This window comes from Myxocyprinus asiaticus, chromosome 10 (genome assembly GCF_019703515.2).
Source record: "Myxocyprinus asiaticus isolate MX2 ecotype Aquarium Trade chromosome 10, UBuf_Myxa_2, whole genome shotgun sequence".
Taxonomy (NCBI): domain Eukaryota; kingdom Metazoa; phylum Chordata; class Actinopteri; order Cypriniformes; family Catostomidae; genus Myxocyprinus; species Myxocyprinus asiaticus.
In genome coordinates, this window is record NC_059353.1 from 18,369,846 (window position 1) to 18,389,452 (window position 19,607).

The 19,607-nt window shown below is 43.6% G+C and overlaps 1 protein-coding gene across 1 annotated transcript in view; it reads right to left on the bottom strand.

Annotated features, from left to right (window-relative positions):
• Window positions 1-19,607, bottom strand: part of LOC127447190 (acid-sensing ion channel 4-A) — a 157,624-nt gene that overhangs the window by 29,659 nt on the left and 108,358 nt on the right. Inside the window, exons 2-5 of the mRNA XM_051708841.1 lie at window positions 6,332-6,476; window positions 5,999-6,126; window positions 1,854-2,007; window positions 813-866 (exon numbers count right to left, since the gene is read on the bottom strand). Of these exons, the coding sequence (XP_051564801.1) occupies window positions 813-866; window positions 1,854-2,007; window positions 5,999-6,126; window positions 6,332-6,476 (481 nt within the window). The remainder of the gene's footprint in view (window positions 1-812; window positions 867-1,853; window positions 2,008-5,998; window positions 6,127-6,331; window positions 6,477-19,607) is intronic.

The following is a 19,607-nucleotide window of genomic DNA, read 5'->3' on the forward strand; positions in this document are numbered from 1 at the left end:
ATTCTCTCCTTTTAGAAAACAAATTTAAACAAGCCACCACACGTCTATACGATTTACATAATTATATGCAGGTGTTGACTTGTTAAATACATCATGTTGTTATGTGTGTTCTGTGTTTATGTCCATATGCATGGACATGTGTCCTTAATTTTGGTGAGAAAAGATAAACCATCCAACACACTGTGCAAATAAAGACATAAATTGCTACTAACATAACTATCGAAAGTTGAGTAATTAGTCAGAATATCTGAATAGCTCAAAAATACAGAGAATGTAACTACAGTCCATTCTTCTAAGATATATCAGGATTTAGCTCAACTGCCCATTATATTGGGTCGGGATTCCTTTTGACTGGGGAGATAATTAAATTTCTGGCTTATTAGATATGGACTATCATAATTGTACCGATACATCTCTCATCATCAACTTTTCATGAGCTTCTCCATTTACAAGCGTAATAAAATCAGCGGAACGAGACACCTTCAATGAGCGATAACGCCGTGAGGATATCAGAGGCTAATGCCCTGCAGGAATCTCTCCAGTTTAATGCTGCTTTGTAAAGGATGTTAGAGTTCTGCAAATGCATCAGAGAACAGGGCACAAACTTCATTCTCATTCATGGACTGAGTCTACAGCTCCCAGTGAAACACAAATAATCACCAGAGTAATCCTGTGTCTCCCAACTCAGCTAACCCACACACCACACCATACCACGCAAATGTGTGTATATGTGGTATTTAATTATTTGTAGCCACTAACTCCAGAGACATGACACTCCAGGGGGTTTGCACAAATGAAAAATGCTTGCTTACCAAGTGCTTTGTCCACACATTTGATATTGCTGGGAGTACAGATATCGGCATCTCCTGAGAAAAACAAAAACATAATGACTCTGATCAATCAAAAGCAAAATGATTGCTGTTATTTAACTGCCAGCCAAGGAAGAAAAAGCATGAGAGGCCAAGAAAGAGACAGTGCATTGAAATCGCAGCTAAGCTTTTTATTCATCCTAAAATGATGGAGGGCAACAAGTGTCTGCGGGAGATGGAGATTCTGTTTGTACACACCTCCATCATGACCATCAGTCTAGGCCTAATTGCAACCAAAATGGGCCGATCCAGACCATCCCCAAAGGCACATTTATAAAGTCTTTAAAAACCAATCCCCACTGACACAATGCCCCAGGAGGTACAACTCACCACCCAAATCCATCAACTCGGCAACCAATCTGAGGAAATATTTATGGCACCTAAGAGAAAATGGTCTTTGCAGTAATGCTTTTGAAAAAGTCTCTCTTTCAATTTGCATTATGGGAGATTGATTTAGGAGCATTAAAGTAGAAAGGCAGAGGAGCAGAGCATCCATTAGGGCCCAGCCACCACCAGTCAAATGCTCCCTGAAAAGCCACACTGATAACAAGTCAGGTGTGGTGGAGTTAATTAGAAAAGAGGTTTCTGGGGACAAAGAAAGCCCCTCATTCCACAAGTTTTCGGTTTTCTTAGAGAGGGCTTCAGAAAATAAGTACTCTTATTTGTTTTTGTGGTTTTTGAGCCAGTTCATGTAGAACGTAAGAGATCAGCCAGTCTGGCTTAATCATATCTTTCCTTGAGAGAGGACTGTCAGATTTTGATTATCTTCATTTTCCCTCCAATCACTGAATGAACTAACAGAGCTCCTGGTATTGTGTGACAAGACAGTAAGCTAATTTAGAGTCTTGCATCAAGCTTTCAGCTCCACTGCCTGAAGCAAATTAGATGAGAAGAGTTTATTCATTTAGTATTTTAGCAATTAGCGGAATACATTAGCACGCTGATTAGGTTGAGTAGGAAAAGAATGCAGTGGTGTAGCATTACCCGGCATGTGCACCATCCTGCATTTGCACTCGCGCAAAACCTCAAGAGTCTCACAACGCAGGCGGCAGGCACTGATGCTGTAGGTATCGTAACCAGGAATCATCTGTTCACTGGTGGAGCGGCAGTTCCCCCAAGGCTGAGGCAGGTAGGTCAACTAGAGACATACAGACGGGTGGACAGACAGAGAGAGAGAGAGAGAGAGAGAGAGAGAGAGAGAGAGAGAGAGAGAGAGAGAGAGAGAGAGAGAGAGAGAGAGAGAAAGAAAGAAAGAAAGGTGGCAGTAATTATCGTATGCAGTTGTTCACAAACTTTGGAACACCCAGGACCCAAAATGTTCAAAAATATACTGTAAATGTTATAGAAATGGGTATTTTTTTTTATACATCTCTTACTTCTAATTCTTAAACTCTAATTCACATTCTAATTTAGCAATGCAGAATGAGAGTAAGTACAACATTCTAGCAATTTTAGTCTGCACACAAAAAGGAGACTGGCTAAAAAATACATACTATAAAGCGAGATATATTTCTGTTTGCCTCTGAAGTCTATGAGCATCCCGTTTTCTACCCTGCTAACAATTCTAAGTTCTAAGAGAATTTTCGTAATGTTCCCATGTGGATATGAAAACTGTTAGATGGGTAGATACTTGATTACCTGAATGCAAGCTTAAAGAATGGCCTGCTTTTGACACTGGATTAACTGGATATAATAGAACCAGTCTGACAGAGGAGTTGCAGGAACTTTAAACAGATGGAATACATTTAAAATACAATGCATTGCCCCAAATTCCACAATATAACATATTTTTAAATTTATCTAATTTGTATATTTAAATGTGCAATTCTAATCCTTTCTAAGGTTTTAATTGTGGTATGTGTGTGTTTTTCTTTTTGTTCTTTCTTTTTTTTCAGTGGTGGATGAAGTACATAAATCCTGCACTTCAGTTAAAGTACTGATACCCTGATAAAATATTTCTCCAGTTAATACAAAAGTATGCCAGTTATATTCCCTTTTTATTAAGAGAACAAAAGTACTAACATTTGATTGTACTTAATAAATGCAAAAGTACTGATCTGTTAGGACTCTATAGTTTATTATCTGTTACAATTCAATATGCCCCATCCCGAGATTAGAGAGGGGCCTAATCTCAGTCACATTACACACACACACACACACACACACACACACAAAAGATTTTTGCTGCTTGTTCAATTTACTAAGATCAAATAAAGCAACACAATTTTAGAAAACTTTGTCACAACTAAATTTAACTGAGTTCTATCCATTGAAATTAGTAAAATGGAAGTTTACTAAATCAGTTTGAGTTAGGGCTACATGCATACTTTTTGTAGCATTGATGAAACTGGGCAAGAGATTTCAATTTCCCAGCATGCTTTGCACATTAAATTTAATGCTCATTTTGTTGAGCAAATAACCATAGCATAGTTACTAAACTAAACTCTGTAGTGCTTCCAACCAGCACTATTTTCCAATTTAGCCTGCTAACATTCACTTTCACTAGTTAGTATTTAAAGAAATAAGTATTTGAGTTACGTTCACTTGTCTAATTTTGTTGGGTTTACCCAGTTAACCCTCAGGGGTTGATGGACGCGCTGGCGTGTCCTGCTGGATTTTTTCCTCATAAAAGCGGAAACAACTTAAAATACTCCTTCATTTTTGGGCATACAGATAAGTGTAAGACATCATTAGAGACTATAAAGGGTCTACTTTTATTTGTGTACACACAATAAAAACAAAACCTTTTGCTTTTGTAAAATAAAGAAAATAAACAGGGTGCGCTTTCAGCTGTCTCTGTCTCCGCGAGCATCTTTCTGAAACACATCACAAAAATGAACTGAAACTCAGCGAATACTTATCACACAAACATGAAACATATGTCTAAAGAAAGCTTAAAATGTCTACTTTTAAATAAAACAATTCAAATTTAAAACAAATATTCTCCTGCAATGTAATCTGTATGAAACTAAAGAGATGTACATTTTCTCCTGGATCAGTTAATTATCGCTAATGTGAGGGCGCTATTCATACAGTAATGTGTTGAGACGATCAATGCAAATGGTAAACACCCCCAACAGTGCCTTAAAAAGCATCAAGTTCATTCACTTTCCTGCGCATTTGGAAGATGGCATGCTACACAGGTGAGGAAGCTCTACAGATTGTCCTGGATAGTGATGAAGAGTTCACATATTCCTCAGAAGAAGAGCGGGACTCCGACAATGAACGTTTGCATTTTGAAGTGCGACTTGATCCAGCCGAGGACACAATTTCGGATGATTAAGTCTTTACTTACATTAGTTGACATGCTATTTTATATAAACATGTACATATTTTACTAGTTGGACTATTTCCAGACTTGCCAGTCAGTATTCAGAGTACTGAAATTTGAAATATGTCCTAATAGGCAAGTTTTAGTTACATTTAAATGTTGTTTCAGCTAAAGCAGGTATTTAAATTGTATGCTGTATGACATAAATATGATATAAAAATAATATGAATGTTTAGATTATATTTTAACTAGTGTTTATGCTGCCTCATTATCATCAGTGAAGCTTGTGCTTGCAAATATCTGTTTGGGTGTAACTGTGTAAAATGTGCTGTAAATATGCTTATATTAGAAAATCAGCATATTAGAATGATTTCTGAAGGATCATGTGACACTGAAGACTGCAGTCATGATGCTGAAAATTCAGCTTTGATCACAGGAATAAATTGCATTTTACAATATATTCAAATAGAAAACAGTTATTTTAAATTGTAAAAATATTTCATAATATCACTGTTTTTGCTGTATTTTGGATCAAATAAATGCAGCCTTGGTGAGAAGAAGAGACTTCTTTTAAAAACATTAAAAAATCTTACTGATCTAAAACTTTTAAATGGTAGTGTAGGTCTAAAGTTTTTAAGTAAAGTCTTTATGTAAAGAAAATGTATAGTCAGATTACTTCTTTTAACTTAAACTTGATTTTGTGAATAAGCTACAAACAATACATTCAATCATTAAGTCTCTCTCAGGGGAGGGGTCTTTGACTCCTCAGGTGTGAATCAAATCAATATTCATGATCATCCACACCTCCTCGCATATGACCTTTCTAACACTTAAAGTGTCTTACAAAAGTTAAATGACTATGTTGTTTTGTATGAATGAGTGATCAGGATGGTTTTCACATCATTTTGTAGCAACAATTCTAGGTTACAAGATCCAGTTCTCAAACGTCTTGTGAACAAATGTTTAGTATGTGTTATATGGCCTAATTTCAGTGACTTACATTTTTTGTTTTTTCAAAAACCACGTATAAACATTATTTTCTCAAAAATACGAACATGTACATACATGTTGCTCACATATTATTGTAGCCCAGTTTGTGCTGAATACAGTGTTATCAGACTTTAGCCATTAATATGTTTTTAATCAACTGAAAAAAGCACAAATGTCAAGGCATGTCAAAACTTCTCCAGGGCCCAAAACACTCTCAGACCCCAGAGGGTTAAACTAGTTTTTTTCTACACAAAGTATTTGTGTTGAGATTAAATAGTAATTTTAAGTTAAGAAAACTCATTTCAAACATGTGGAACCACTGTCCACCACTGAATCATGTTCAGCCAAATAGCTATTTTTTCTGAGAGTATTATGAATTATTATGAGAAGTCAACTAGCTGGCAATAGTCAATTAGTGAGATTTGAGTGGATGCTGACATTAAATATGCTTGATTGGGGTTTAAACTACAGCAAACATTATAGCTCTCCAATTGCCAGCCCTTTTTCTGACTCTGTGTGCGTGTTTCATACTTTCCACAATATCCTCTTCCGCTAATTGGCTTGCTTATGGGTGCCTATTTTTATTTAACATTATCCCTTTCTTCATAAATATCAAATAACGAGGAACAGCAGCTTTCTGGAATGTAGTGGAGTCAAAAGTAAGATGTTGTGCAATGGAATGTAGGGGAGTTAAATTAAAAGTTTCAAACAAATGAAACATTAAAATTGAGTACAGATAATTGAAATGTTATTAAGCTCATTAACAGAGTGAAAATACTTTGTTACTTTGTTAAATGGTCTGATTTGATCAAAGGTGGCACTTGGCCTATAGAGTTTGAGAAGCACTGATCTAAAGGAAGTGTCATACCCTTTGCTCTTGACAGGAAACAAAGGTCTGGAATCCTGGAGAAACTCCAAAGCCCAGCTGATGGATGTAGGGTGGCTCATCCTGACTGTGGATCTGAACACGGATTCCTGCCTCTAAAGATGTCTCATCTGCAAAAAAAAAAAAAAAAAAAAAAACATATTACGTCAGGATTTGTAACACCAGTCCCATGCATGTGAAACAAATACTGCACTAGGAGACTAACACACCTTACATTTTTTTGTTAAAGAACTACTAAATTGTACATACTAGTGCCCCCTCAGATATAAAAAGGTGCACTTGGGAAAATCATTTCTGTGTGGTATTAAAACTCACTTGTCTCCTTCCAGATAGGCAGATATTCATCCTGTTGAATGTCCAACATGATCTCCAGCCCGTTCCCCATCCCTCCTTGCTTCGTCTTTCTGGAGGTTGTTTTGTTCCCATTGAAAGTGTAGCATTTACCATATCTTGTATAAACCTATATATATATATATATATATAAAAACAGTCATTAATAACATCAGAGTCTGGCACTGGGAAGGACACAACAACAAATAATAGAACTTTTGAAAGCCATAATCTTTGTTTCTCTAAGGTTTATTATCTTAAAGATGGACCTTCTGATCCATCAAAACAATGCCTTTTAAGATGTTTTTGATTAATCCGTGAAAAGGTCACTTTAAACATAAAAAGTTTTGAGGCGTTAAATATTTATGGAAGACTTTCCCTATCGATTCAGTTCATGAGACATTGCAGTGAACAATTTGGGGAAATTCCTTTTCCACAACCTAGTTGAAGCTCTTATCATAATGGCAATCTTATGATTGGCAATGGTGTTTGAGCCCAGCCCTTTTAGGCACGTATTTGCCCTATATAAGCGGGCACTCACACACCATTTCTTCAGAATTGTATTCCTTCAAGACTGATCTTGACTATGACAGATCATCTCATCTTGATCAGCCCTTGCCGTCGACGGACACCCATCAGCGGACGTTCTTCGCCTAATTCTCATCGCCTGCAGCGAAAGAGTCACCCACCCCCTCTGGTGTTCCGGTGAAGAAGTTTCTCTGCATCGCCGCCAGACCAGGTCCTTCACTTAGTGAGACATCTACCTGCTTCCCGCAGCATCCAGGCAAGAGATGTATCCTTTTTATATATAATTCCGTCCAAGTGACGTACCAATAAAAGAGCCGCTTGTGTGAACGCGTCTTTTTAAAGATGTCATATCTCAAGTGTTCCTGTGAGCAACACATTGCTCCATTAGACCAACATGAGAGCTGCGTTTGTTGCCTGGGCTACACCCATGCCAAAGCAGCTCTCATGGAGACAGACTACCCTCACTGCGAGGACATGAGTTTCAAGATGCTCCGCTCTAGGGTCGCCCTCGTTCTGAGGGACGATTCCACCTCCCACACGCTCCCGACCGCATCCACTGTGTTAAGTCTTGAGGGACCACACGAGGAAGCACGGCGGGGCCGTCAGGTAGAGATGGAAGAACCCGAGGTGGATCTCACGCTGGCGCAAGCCCCACGAGCCCCTCGATCTTCCCTCACAGCATCTTCGCAAGTGCAGTATGCACGTGATGACCTCTGGCCCTCTGTTAATGAGTGCAGTGTTGTCGTATTTGGCGTGTCTGATGATGATAACGATGCCGTGTCCCTCGTGGCATCGGACATGGGAGAATGGTCCATGGAGGATGCTACAGCTCCTTCCCCCAGCAGGGCGAGGAGCACGCACAGGCCACTGATAGAGAGCTTCTTCGCGTCCTCACACAGGCTTACATCCACACTGGCTGGAAGAGCTTTCACAGTGGTGGGTCAGGCTGGTTTGGCGCTCTATAGCATGGCAGTGCTTCAAGTCTTTCAGGCCAAGCTCCTCAAAGATGTGGATGAGCAAGGCCCAAACCCTGATGTGATTAAAGAGCTCCGCACCACTACAGATCTGGTGCTGTGAGCTACTAAAGTCACTGCACAGGCCATTGGAAAGGTGATGGGTAGTCTGGTGGTTTTAGACTGGCGTGTCTGGCTTTTCTGAGCATTTCGTTGTGGCGCAAAAACAGTTGCAGTCCATGAAGCATTTTTTGCCTAAGAGGAGTGTTCCCTCTCAACCGCCTGGAGAAACACCGCACTCCCACCGCCATCAGTGAGACCACGTAAACCGTGGCCCAAATGGAAGCCTCACCCACCTCAACCCCACGCCAGAGGAAACCCCCCCGGACAGCAGGCGCATTCTTGACTGGCGCAATGCCATGAAGAGGAGTCTGGAGCCCGCAGTTCTTCTTGGCCCAGCTTCAAAGAAAGCCTGGCCTGGCACATATGCTTTTCCGCTTCCCGCAGTTCACCAGAACCGGAGTGTTATGCAAAATGTTGTTCATGTGTGTTGTTGCCAAATAAAGAATGCATTAAAAATGAAAAATGAAAAGCGCTTGTTACGATCACACAAGACGTTCACACATTCTAAGAAAAAGGGCTTAATTTATCTTCACTTTTCTCACACCCCACACATTATGCTCAACTGCTTCCCTATGGTGAGTGGCGCTCTATCTCTTATAAAGAGCGAACTGATGCACCCGCTGTCTCACCACACAGATGCGTAGCGAGCTCTCACAGGTATGTCAGAATGGGTAAAAAAAAAATTGAGCACGGTTATACGCTCCAATTTGTGCGCTGGCCGCCTCAATTCAACGGCATTATACTGTCCACAGTCCCATCACGCTTGACGTCGGGGGCTTGCATGCGTCACTGTAACGTGATGCTGCCTGGCTGCTCTAGCACCATGGACAGCTCCAAACCTTTATCAGCAGGGTGTGATGCTGGGTGAGGTTTTCAGACAAAAAGTGGTGACCACAGATGCATCCTACATGGGTTTGGGAGTGCTGTGCGATGGACGCCCGGCTTTCAGAACCAGGACAGACACAAAACGGGCATGGCACATCAATTGCTTTGAAATGTTAACCGCATTGTTTGCGGTGAAAGCTTTCCATTGCGACAGTGAATCATCATGTTCTGATTCGGTCAGACAATATGTCAGTGGTGGCGTACATAAATCGTCAAGGTGGCACTCGATCGCTACCAATGATGAGCCTCGCGCAACGCCTCTTTGTGTGTAGCGCGCACCATCTCCTCTCCCTGTGCGCAAGATATGTTCTGGGACATCTGAATTACGGAGCAGACATGTCGCACCAGTGACCGATAGCGGGGGAATGGAGACTTCATCTTCAGACGGTTCTGAGGAGCTCTTTGTTTGTTATGGAGAACACACAAAGGGGATGTCCATCTCCAAACAAAGGCTATCTCACTGGATTGTTGATGCGATCGCCCTCGCTTATGAATCACAGGGCATGAGATGCCCTATTGACCTGAAGGCACATTCAACTAGAGGCATGGCCTCTTCGTGGGCATGGAAAAATGTTGTATCCCTACTGGATATATACTTTGCAGCAGGATGGTCTTTGCAGAACACGTTCGTGAGGTTTTATAACCTAGACGTGGCGTCCATCACTTCGCGAGTCCTCTCTGTCTTGAAGGCTTACTATTCCAACACCTGGTGGGTAAAAAAATCAGATACTATTCTGATGCTAGTGAAACTTTGTAGTATGGCACTTTTCATACCACTGTCTCCTTAAGATGATTCGCTTTTGTTTTCCTTTTTTGTAAGTCGCTTTGGATAAAAGCGTCTGCCAAATGAATAAATGTAAATGTAAATGTAAAGCCGAGCTCCTTATTACGGGCGGGCTAACTGTTATAATTATGCAGTCGCCTGTGTAGGCCGCTATCCAATTTATTCCCACTAGATGTCATAACCTACCTCTGGGTACGAAGGGTTAATTATACTGTGTGTATTATATGATTAATTTACATACTCAGACTACGATTGACTTCCCATCTGGTTTTCACCATGTGGTGTTATTCATTTTTCATACACATTGAAGACATATTAATAAGTCTCCGCCGATGGGCCTGTGACCTCATATATATATATATATATATATATATATATATATATATATATATATATATATATATATATATATATTCTCCTAAGTGTTTCTATCTGGGTGCATTTCAAGGTATGACATTACTTAGTGTGGCATGATGGGATGCGTTCACTGCAATGTCTCGTGAACTGTCATTAGGGAATGTCTCCGGTTACACGTTACCTCGGTTCCCTGAGATGAAGAGAACGAGACACTGCAAACTTGGCCACACTACTACTTCAGAGTTTCGAGGTACGAATGATGCGTTATTGTCTTTCAGTCAGAAAATTCTGAAGAAATGGTGTGCGAGCGCCCGCTTATATACACTGTAAAAAAAATCCTGTTAAATTTGTGGTAAAAAAAAAAACAGCAGTTGTGGTTGCCAGAAATTCACCGTAAAAAATACAGTAACCACGTTTCAGGCTTTACGGGATGTAATTTTGATGCCTGTATATTTTATGGTGGATTACCATCGTTTATATTATTAAATAATAAACTTAATATATTAAACTTCTGAAACTGTAAAAATCTGCTTTTCACTTTATAGTGTATTGTTAATCTCCATAGTAATTACAAAAGGGCACATGATGACATGAAGTTCATCAACAGAGGCCCTTCCTGGAGCAATGACCAATAAACATATAGAGACAGTGCTCAGTGTCACTCACACAAACACCATCAGGGTAAATTATTAAAATAATTTAATAAACATTAACTAAACTACATCAGATATAACACAGAACACCCCAATGTACATAACTGATATTAAAATAAGAAGAAACATAACTATTCCCATAAAATCTAATGAAATGAACTGGGTCATGCAGGGAATTCTGGGAACGCCCGATTATTGTTTTTTACTGTAATTTTAACAATAATTTACCGTAAAAAGTACATGTACTCTTTTGTTAAACATAATATACATGTTTACTGTTAATGATACAGAAAATCATACTTTTTACATTTATAAAAATATATATTTTCACATCATTTTACCGTAAAACTACGTGTATTGTCTTTTTAAATATATTTAAACATTTTACTGTATATTTTAAGGTAACTACCCATTAACCAATTGACGTTTTTTTTGCTGTAGCATTTTTACAGCCTTTTACCGTTAAAATTCTGACATTTTTTACAGTGTTGGGCAAATGCATGCCTAAAAGGGTGGGGCTCAAACACCATTGCCAATCATAAGATTGCCATTATGATACAAGGGCTTCAACTAGGTCGTAGAAAAGGAATTTCCCCAAAGCGTTCACTGCATCGTCTTGTTCCCTTCATCTCTGGGAACCGAGGTTACATATGTAACCAGAGACATTTTCCAGCTTGCAGGAAAAATTAAAGGAAACATTAGTTAAAAATGTAGGGTGCATATCCGTCTGTGGGTATTTGAAGTCTGTGGCATAGCAAACAATGTTTTCTCTGTCTCATTCCTGTCATATTAATTTTGATAAGAGAGTGATTCAGTTCGGTCCATTTGGTCCATCCGATCACATCAAAATAATTGCTCCACATGGGTAAAATTGATAAGAGTAGACAAAATTAAAAGCAATAATGTTTGAAACAGGACTTAATACCCTTCCATAAACCACAGCCAAAAAAAAAGAAAAAAAAAAGAAAAAAGGTGACACAATTTGTTGTTTATAGTTCTTGTCTCCCTTTCAAGTAAAAGTGACAAAAATACTATTATTCAGGTACTCTGCTGCCTGACACAAGAGACCTGTAATGAAATACTCAAAAATAAAACACAAAAACACTGACAAATAAATGCCAGGAGGGAATAGATCAACAAAAAGGACAGATAGATGACACAGTAATAACAAGAACTCTAAACGGGTGTCCAATGCCTATGAATACAGAACAACAACAAGCAATAAAATCAACCACAATCAAGAAAGTTCTAGAAATGATAGAGCTTTTAACTTCAGTCCTGGTGGCTCACTTTTTTCTGACCTTTTCTGACCAGAAAGTTTTTGGTTCCAACCTTCAGACATGGTGATCCACCAGCTACAACATCACCAAACCAGCATAAACCAGCCAATAGAAATTCATATGGTCTGAAACGGTCTCTTCAGCAGGGTGAATGACTTTAAAAATAATTTTATAAATCAACCAATTTCTGTGAAAGCAGTGCAATGCTTGTTCTGATGAGGAGGGACATCAAGGGGTCACACTTGAATTTAACACATTGGTTGCTCATTTAGCAGCCTGCGTGTTTAGTCTGATCTCAGCTGGCTTTGTGCTGAATCAAAGCAGGGCTTTCTGAGCAATATGTGCATGCAGTAATTGCCAGCTGCAGCTGTGGACGCAGCTCCTCATTCAGCTGTAATTAAGGCTGGAGACAGCCACTGTTTTCACAAGCAGAAGGTGGTCTAACAGTATAAGAGTACACATAGTAGATACAAACATAATTTAATATAATCAGACTGTAAAGAGACAACACATTAACACAGACATTAACCCTCCTGTTGTGTGTAAATTTGGGCGACAAATGACCCCAAACATTTTCAAATAAAAATAAATCTTCATTTACTGATAAATACCATTTTAAAACCTCTCTCTTTCCAATCAACAAGATCATACGGGAAGTCAACATGTTGCTCCCAAATATTCCAGCACCCTGATATCGACCCCATTCTGCCGAGTTAGTCAAGTGCCATCCCTCATCAGACATCTTTGCATCAATTCAAATGTATATACCTTTTTTTGTGGCACTATTGATAGTGTGTTGCATGCAATAGTCCCTTTCACAATGTTTACAATGTAAAAACCATGTGTAAATGCTGAAAGCAATGCCTTTTGATTCATGGTTATAAGAAAAATAGAGAAATGTGTTTATAAACACATTATTATGTTGTTTTAACAAATACTTGTTTTATGCCTTTATTTTTAGGAAAAGCTGCTGATATCAAGCATTCACAATTAGTCAAAAAGAGGTTTTCAGAGGTGTGAAACACTGAAACGGGACCAAAAGCTCATAAAATCAAAATCAAATCAAATCACTTTATTATCACACAGCCATATACACAAGTGCAATGGTGTGTGAAATTCTTGGGTGCAGTTCCGATCAACATAGCAGTCGTGACAGTGATGAGACATATACCAATTTACAATAACATCAAATAAACACAGCACAATTTAAACATCTGTTATACACATAATTACACTCAACAATATACAAATAATAACACACTGTACAGTATACAATACGCCAAAAACTATATAGATACACATTATTCAATAAAAATTAAAAATAAAAATATATAAAAAAGTATATATATATATATATATATATATATATGGAATGTACAGTATTGTACTGTATTGACATTCAGGCTGTCGGTTGATAGTCAGTTGTTAAGAGAGAACATAATATAATAATAATAATATAATTTATGACAGTCCGGTGTGAGATATAAGAGTAAGGGTAATAAAGTGCAGTGCTGATGTATTTTGATCGTGGGAGATCAAGAGTTCAGAAGTCTGATTGCTTGGGGGAAGAAGCTATCATGGAGTCGGCTGGTGCGGGTCCTGATGCTGCGATACCGCCTACCTGATGGTAGCAGTGAGAACAGCCCATGGCTCGGGTGGCTGGAGTCTCTGATGATCCTCTGAGCTTTTTCACACACCGCCTTGTCTATATTTCCTGGAGGGAGGGAAGCTCACCTCCGATGATGTGTCTGGCAGTTCGCACCACCCTTTGCAGTGCTTTGCGGTTGTGGGCGGTGCTATTGCCGTACCAGGCGGAGATACAGCCAGTCAGGATGCTCTCCACAGTGCAGGTGTAGAACCGTGTGAGGATGTGGCGGTTCATTCCACCACAAAAAAAGCTCTCTAATAAAGAAAATCTCATGTTAGAGTATAAAGGTGAGGAATACTTTTGTAATAAGTTGACAAGATCATGGGAGAGAGTCAGCAAGAAAAGGTAAAACAGTAGAGAAAAATATGATGTACATAAGATGTACATTTTTCCATGTTGCCTACCATAAAATAGGTTGGGGTCAAAATTACCTCAAACATCACCGATGTAGTCAAAATGTGCACAGGGATTTTGAAAACTCTGAAATGCGAAGTACATATTTATGTGTTCTTCTAATAAATTTAGGAAAAGTCAGAAAGATTCAAGTTTTTCTAAAAAGTTTAGCATATTTTTAAGAGATGGCAAAGTTGCTGTGAGGTCAATTTCACCCCAAACATAACAGGAAGGTTAAAATTCACAATATAGCATGACCTTAAGTGCCTTGTTGCTTGTAGTATAAAATGGCTACTACTACATACACTATATTGCCAAAAGTATTCGCTCACCCATCCAAATAATTTAATTCAGGTGTTCCAATCACTTCCATGGCCACAGGTGTATAAAATGAAGCACCTAGGCATGCAGACTGCTCCTACAAACATTTGTGAAAGAATGGGCCGCTCTCAGGAGCTCAGTGAATTCCAGCATGGTACTGTGATAGGATGCCACCTGTGCAACAAGTCCAGTCATGAAATTCCCTCGCTACTAAATATTCCACAGTCAACTGTCAGTGGTATTATAACAAAGTGGAAGCGACTGGGAATGACAGCAACTCAGCTACAAAGTGGTAGGCCACGTAAAATGACAGAGCGGGGTCAGCGGATGCCGAGGCGCATAGTGCGCAGAGGTCGCCAACTTTCTGCAGAGTCAATCGCTACAGACCTCCAAAGTTCATGTGGCCTTCAGATTAGCTCAAGAACAGTGCGTAGAGAGCTTCATGGAATGGGTTTCCATGGCCGAGCAGCTGCATCCAAGCCATACATCACACACACACACACACACACACATCTTGGTGCAGCTATCATTATGAGGACTCTCCATAGACAATGATTTTTATACTGTACAAACTATAGTTCCCTATCTGTCACTCACTCAACGTTGTGTCGATGTAGTGACACTTGGGGTCACACTTAGGAGCCCCAAACACCTCTGCTTTTTTGAAAAAAGGCCAATGAGAATTGGCAAATGGAATTTGCATGCCACTCCCCCAGACATACGGGTATAAAAGGAGCTGGTATGCAACCACTCATTCAGATTTTCTCTTCGGAGCCGAGCGGTTGTATTCAGTGCACTGAATTCTATTCCCTCCAAAGACGCACCTCAAAACTGCTGGATTTACGGTGCATTTCAGCGGCTTCTCCCCCTCTGCACCCGTGGAGTGCAGAGAACGCTCCTGGGTGCTTCGGCAGAGCGAAAATAAGAGAGTATATTCTAAAAGAGTATATTTTCATTCACAAAAAGAGCGGCACACACACGGAACGTCTTTTTAAAGATGCCTTTCCGTTTGTGTTATTCCTGGTTGGGGTCGATATCTCTCCGCTTCTGATGGCCACACTCGCTGTCTTACGTGTCTGGGCACTGGCCACGTGGAGACATCATTCATGGATGAGTCATGTCCTCATTGCGGGAACATGACCATGGCAACGTAGCGGTTGCGGCTTGCTTTTGTAAGAAATGCAAGCCACCCCAGCGGCTCCCCACACCGGTCCTTCTACCTACGGGTTTGAGGACATGACGGTTAGCACTGGGGGCGATTTGGGGACATCAATGGGACCACCTCCACCGGGTATCCCCCCACGGACCTCCCATTCCCCAGCACGCTTGCTTTCCCCGATCGGGCTCTCACACGAGACCGCCGGCTCGTCTCAGTGCAAGTTCGACTTCTTGTTCGGAGCTCGGGAAGACGTGAGTTATCTAGCACAGCATCGGAGAGCGGGCTCGTCCAGTCTCACGCCGACGTGGAAATGACGGACATGCTTTCCTGGGCGGCCGCGAGCGTCGGGCTAGAGTGGAACCCTCCACTCTCCCCTGAAACCTCACAGATCAACGATTGGTTCCTGGGCTCGGGGCACCGCCCACGGCCACGCCCCGCCCCCGTTCCTTTCTTTCCGGAAGTGCAGAGGAGCTGACAAGATCGTGGGAGGCACCTTTTACTGCCTGATCCCGGTCTTTCAGCTCCCCCGCTCTCACTACCCTCGATGGTGGAGCGACCAGGGGGTATTCGGTGATCCCCCAGGTGGATAAGGTGCTCGCAGTGCACTTGTGTCTGCAAAGTGCCGCCACCTGGCGTGGGCGCCTAGGCTCCCATCCAGGGCCTGTAGGTTTACGTCGTCCTGCCTCCGTCCTGCACGCCATGGCTCTCCTGCAAGTACACCATGCCAAGGCGCTAAAAGAACTGCACGAGGGTAGTTCTGACCCGGGATTAATTCAGGAACTGCGCTCGCCGACTGACCTCGCTCTCCGGGTGATGAAGGTCACGGCGTGGTCTCTCTGGCAGGAGATTTCCACCCTGGTGGTCCAGGAGCGCCACCTTTGGCTCAGATTGGTCGAGATGGGAGAGGTGGAAAAGGCATGGTTCCTTGATGCCCCCGTTTCCCAGGTTGGCCTGTTTGGCGATGCCGTCGAGGACTTTGCCCAGCAGTTTTCGGCAGTGAAAAAGCAGACGGAGACCTTACAACATATCCTGCCCCAGCGCGGCTTAAGACCTTGCACACTGTCTGCTCGTCACCAAGGGCGTCTTCCTGCAGCAACAACAATGGCCCCGCCACAGCCTGCTCCCGTGGCCCGGCTCTTGCATGGAGCCCTCCGCAGGAACAGACGCCACCCGTCTCGCGGCCGGCCGCTAAGAACCCAAGGAAGACTTCGAAGCGCTCCCGAGACGGGTGACCCAGGGGCGAGGAGACCCAATTCTCTGGGACTGGTCGACAGACCACTCCATCCCCCGGTGGAGGGCTGGGAGGAGAATCTTTTGTTGCCGCATGCCCAGGAGGCTGCGGCATCCAAAAGCCTGACAAAAGAATGGTTCCCTCGTCTCCTGGGTCACATATCCGGTGTGCACGGCCATCGTCATGACTACCGTCCACTGTCCCATTTTGGCAGGTATGGTGCTCCAGTGGCGGACCCCCCGCCCCTGTGTGCCCAGCTGTGGCACAAACACGCCCACATGGGATTGGTTCCAGTGGACTACGGGGACGAGATTCCTCCTGCCCCCTCCTTGGCCAATCTTATGGTGGGTGGCAGGAACCAGGTAAGTGCTTCGATGCCCCTGGACTCAGCACGGCCACGGGGCTCGAATCCCCTCGACGTAGCAGCTCGAGCTCCGCCCCGCCGTGAGGCCCCACCCGCCGGTACGTCTGACGTAATCATTCCCTTGGTCCCCCTTGCCCGGAGTTTGGGCGCGTGGCTTACGTTTTCCAACCCGTCGCGATGGCTGACCCGGACCGTCCGACTCGGCTACACAATTCAGTTTGCCAGGCGCCTTCAGTGGCATCCGCTTCACCTCGGTGAGGGGCGAGAACGCCGCTACCTTGTGTGCGGAAATCGCTACCCTTCTGTGCAAGGGCGCGATAGAGCCTGTCCCTAAAGCCGAGATGAAGAAAGGGTTCTACAGCCCTTACTTCATCATACCGAAGAAAGGCAGTGGATTGCGACCAATCCTGGACCTGTGAGTACTGAACCGGGCTTTGCACAGACTCCCGTCCAAGATGCTGATGCAAAAACGCACTCTAACGAGCGTCCGGCATCAAGATTGGTTCGCGGTGGTAGACCTGAAGGACGCGTACTGCCATAACTTTGGTCTTACCTTGACACAGACCCTTCCTGCGGTTTGCCTTCGAAGGCCAGGTGTACCAGGACAAGGTCCTCCCCTTCGGCCTGTCCTTGTCCCCTCACGTCTTCAAGAAGGTCGCAGAGGCAGCCCTTTCCCCGCTAAGGGAAGTGGGCATCCGCATCCTCAACTATCTCGATGACTGGCTAATCCTAGCTCACTCTCGAGAGTTGCTATGCGCGCACAGGGACCTCATGCTCTGGCACCTCAGCCGACTGGGGCTTCAGGTCAACTGGGAAAAGAGCAAGCTCTCCCCGGTTCAGAGCATCTCTTTTCTTGGTTTGGAGTTGGACTCAGTCTCGATGACAGCACGCCTCACGAGTGAGCGCGCACAGTTGGTGCTGAACTGTCTGAAGGCGTTCAGACGGAGGACAGCGGTTCCACTGAAACGTTTTCAGAGGCTCCTGGGGCATATAGCATCCTAAGCGGCGGCCACACCGCTCGGGTTGATGCATATGAAACCACTTCAGCACTGGCTTCAGACTCGAGTCCCGAGATGGGCATGGTGCCTCGGGACACATCGTGTGGCCATCACGCCGATCTATCGCCGCCTCTTCAGTCCTTGGACCGACCTTGCATTTCTAAGGGCAGGGGTTCCCCTAGAGCAGGTCTCCAGGTGCGTCATTGTTACAACAGACGCCTCCAAGTTGGGCTGGGGCGCTGTATGTAATGGGCACACAGCCGCCAGCTCCTGGACTGGCCCGTGGCTGCGTTGGCAAATTAACTGCCTAGAGTTGTTAGCAGTACTGCTAACCCTGCGGAGGTTCTGGCCATTGATCCAGGGCAAGCACGTGTTGGTCCGGATGGACAACACAATGACGGTAATGTACATCAACCATCAAGGCGGACTATGCTCCCATTGCATGTCACGACTCGCCCGCCGTCTCCTCCTCTGGAGTCAGCAGCGCCTCAATTCGCTACAAGCCACTCACATCCCGGGCGACCTCAACACCGCAGTGGACGCGCTGTCACGTTAGGTTACCCTCAGGGGAGAGTGGAGACTCCATCCTCAGGTGGTCCAGCTGATTTGGAGTCGATTCGTTCGAGCACAGGTAGACCTGTTTGCTTCCAGGGAATCCTCCCACTGCCCGCTTTGGTATGTCCTGACCGAGGCACCCCTCGATATAGATGCGCTGGCACACAGCTGGCCCACTGGACTACGCAAATATGCGTTTCCCCTAGTGCTGTGTCCGGTGCGAGCTTTACACATCTGTTTGGATCGCACGCAGAGCCTTTGAAGCTCCGAGCATCTCTTTGTCTGCTTTGGTGGACAGCGGAAAGGAAGCGCTGTCTCCAAAAAGAGGATCACCCACTGGGTCATTGATGCCATCATGATGGAATATCAGGCTCAGGATGTGCCACCCCCTGCGGGGTTATGAGCCCACTCTACCAGGAATGTGGGGCATCCTGGGCCCTGGCCAGTGGTGCCCCTTTGGCAGTCATCTGCAGAGCAGCAGGCTGGGCAACACCCAACACCTTTGCGAGGTTCTACAATCTCCGGGTTGAGCTGGTCTCGTCCCATTTATTGGCAGGCATGAGCAGGTAAGTTCTGGGACAGCTGGCCGGGTTTACCGCTTGGGCATAGCGCCTTTCCCCTCCCTTGAGTTGAAGACATGCGCTCTTGACTCCCAGTCATGTTCACAGACTGTGATCCCTGGATGACTTTCCTCCTCAGCCCTCTGGCAGTTGAGTTTGTAGAAAAACTCGCTGCCGGCCCAGTACGTGCGCTAATGAGACCCTGTACTGAGGTAGGTTCTCCACATGTGCTGGTTCCCCGAAGGCGACCCCATGTGATATTTTCCTCAAAATCGTTTCCCTGTCGGCAAACTGTATCTTCCTTGGGCAGAGGCCCCTCTGCCCCGGTCGCCATGTCCTGTAGAAACTCCTCCCCCTTCGGGTAGGACCTACCATGGGAACTCTCCACATGACATACTTCCGACAAGACTCGGTAAGACCATGTAACGTATTCCACTCAAAATACCCCCCCCCCCCCTTTTGGGCGGGG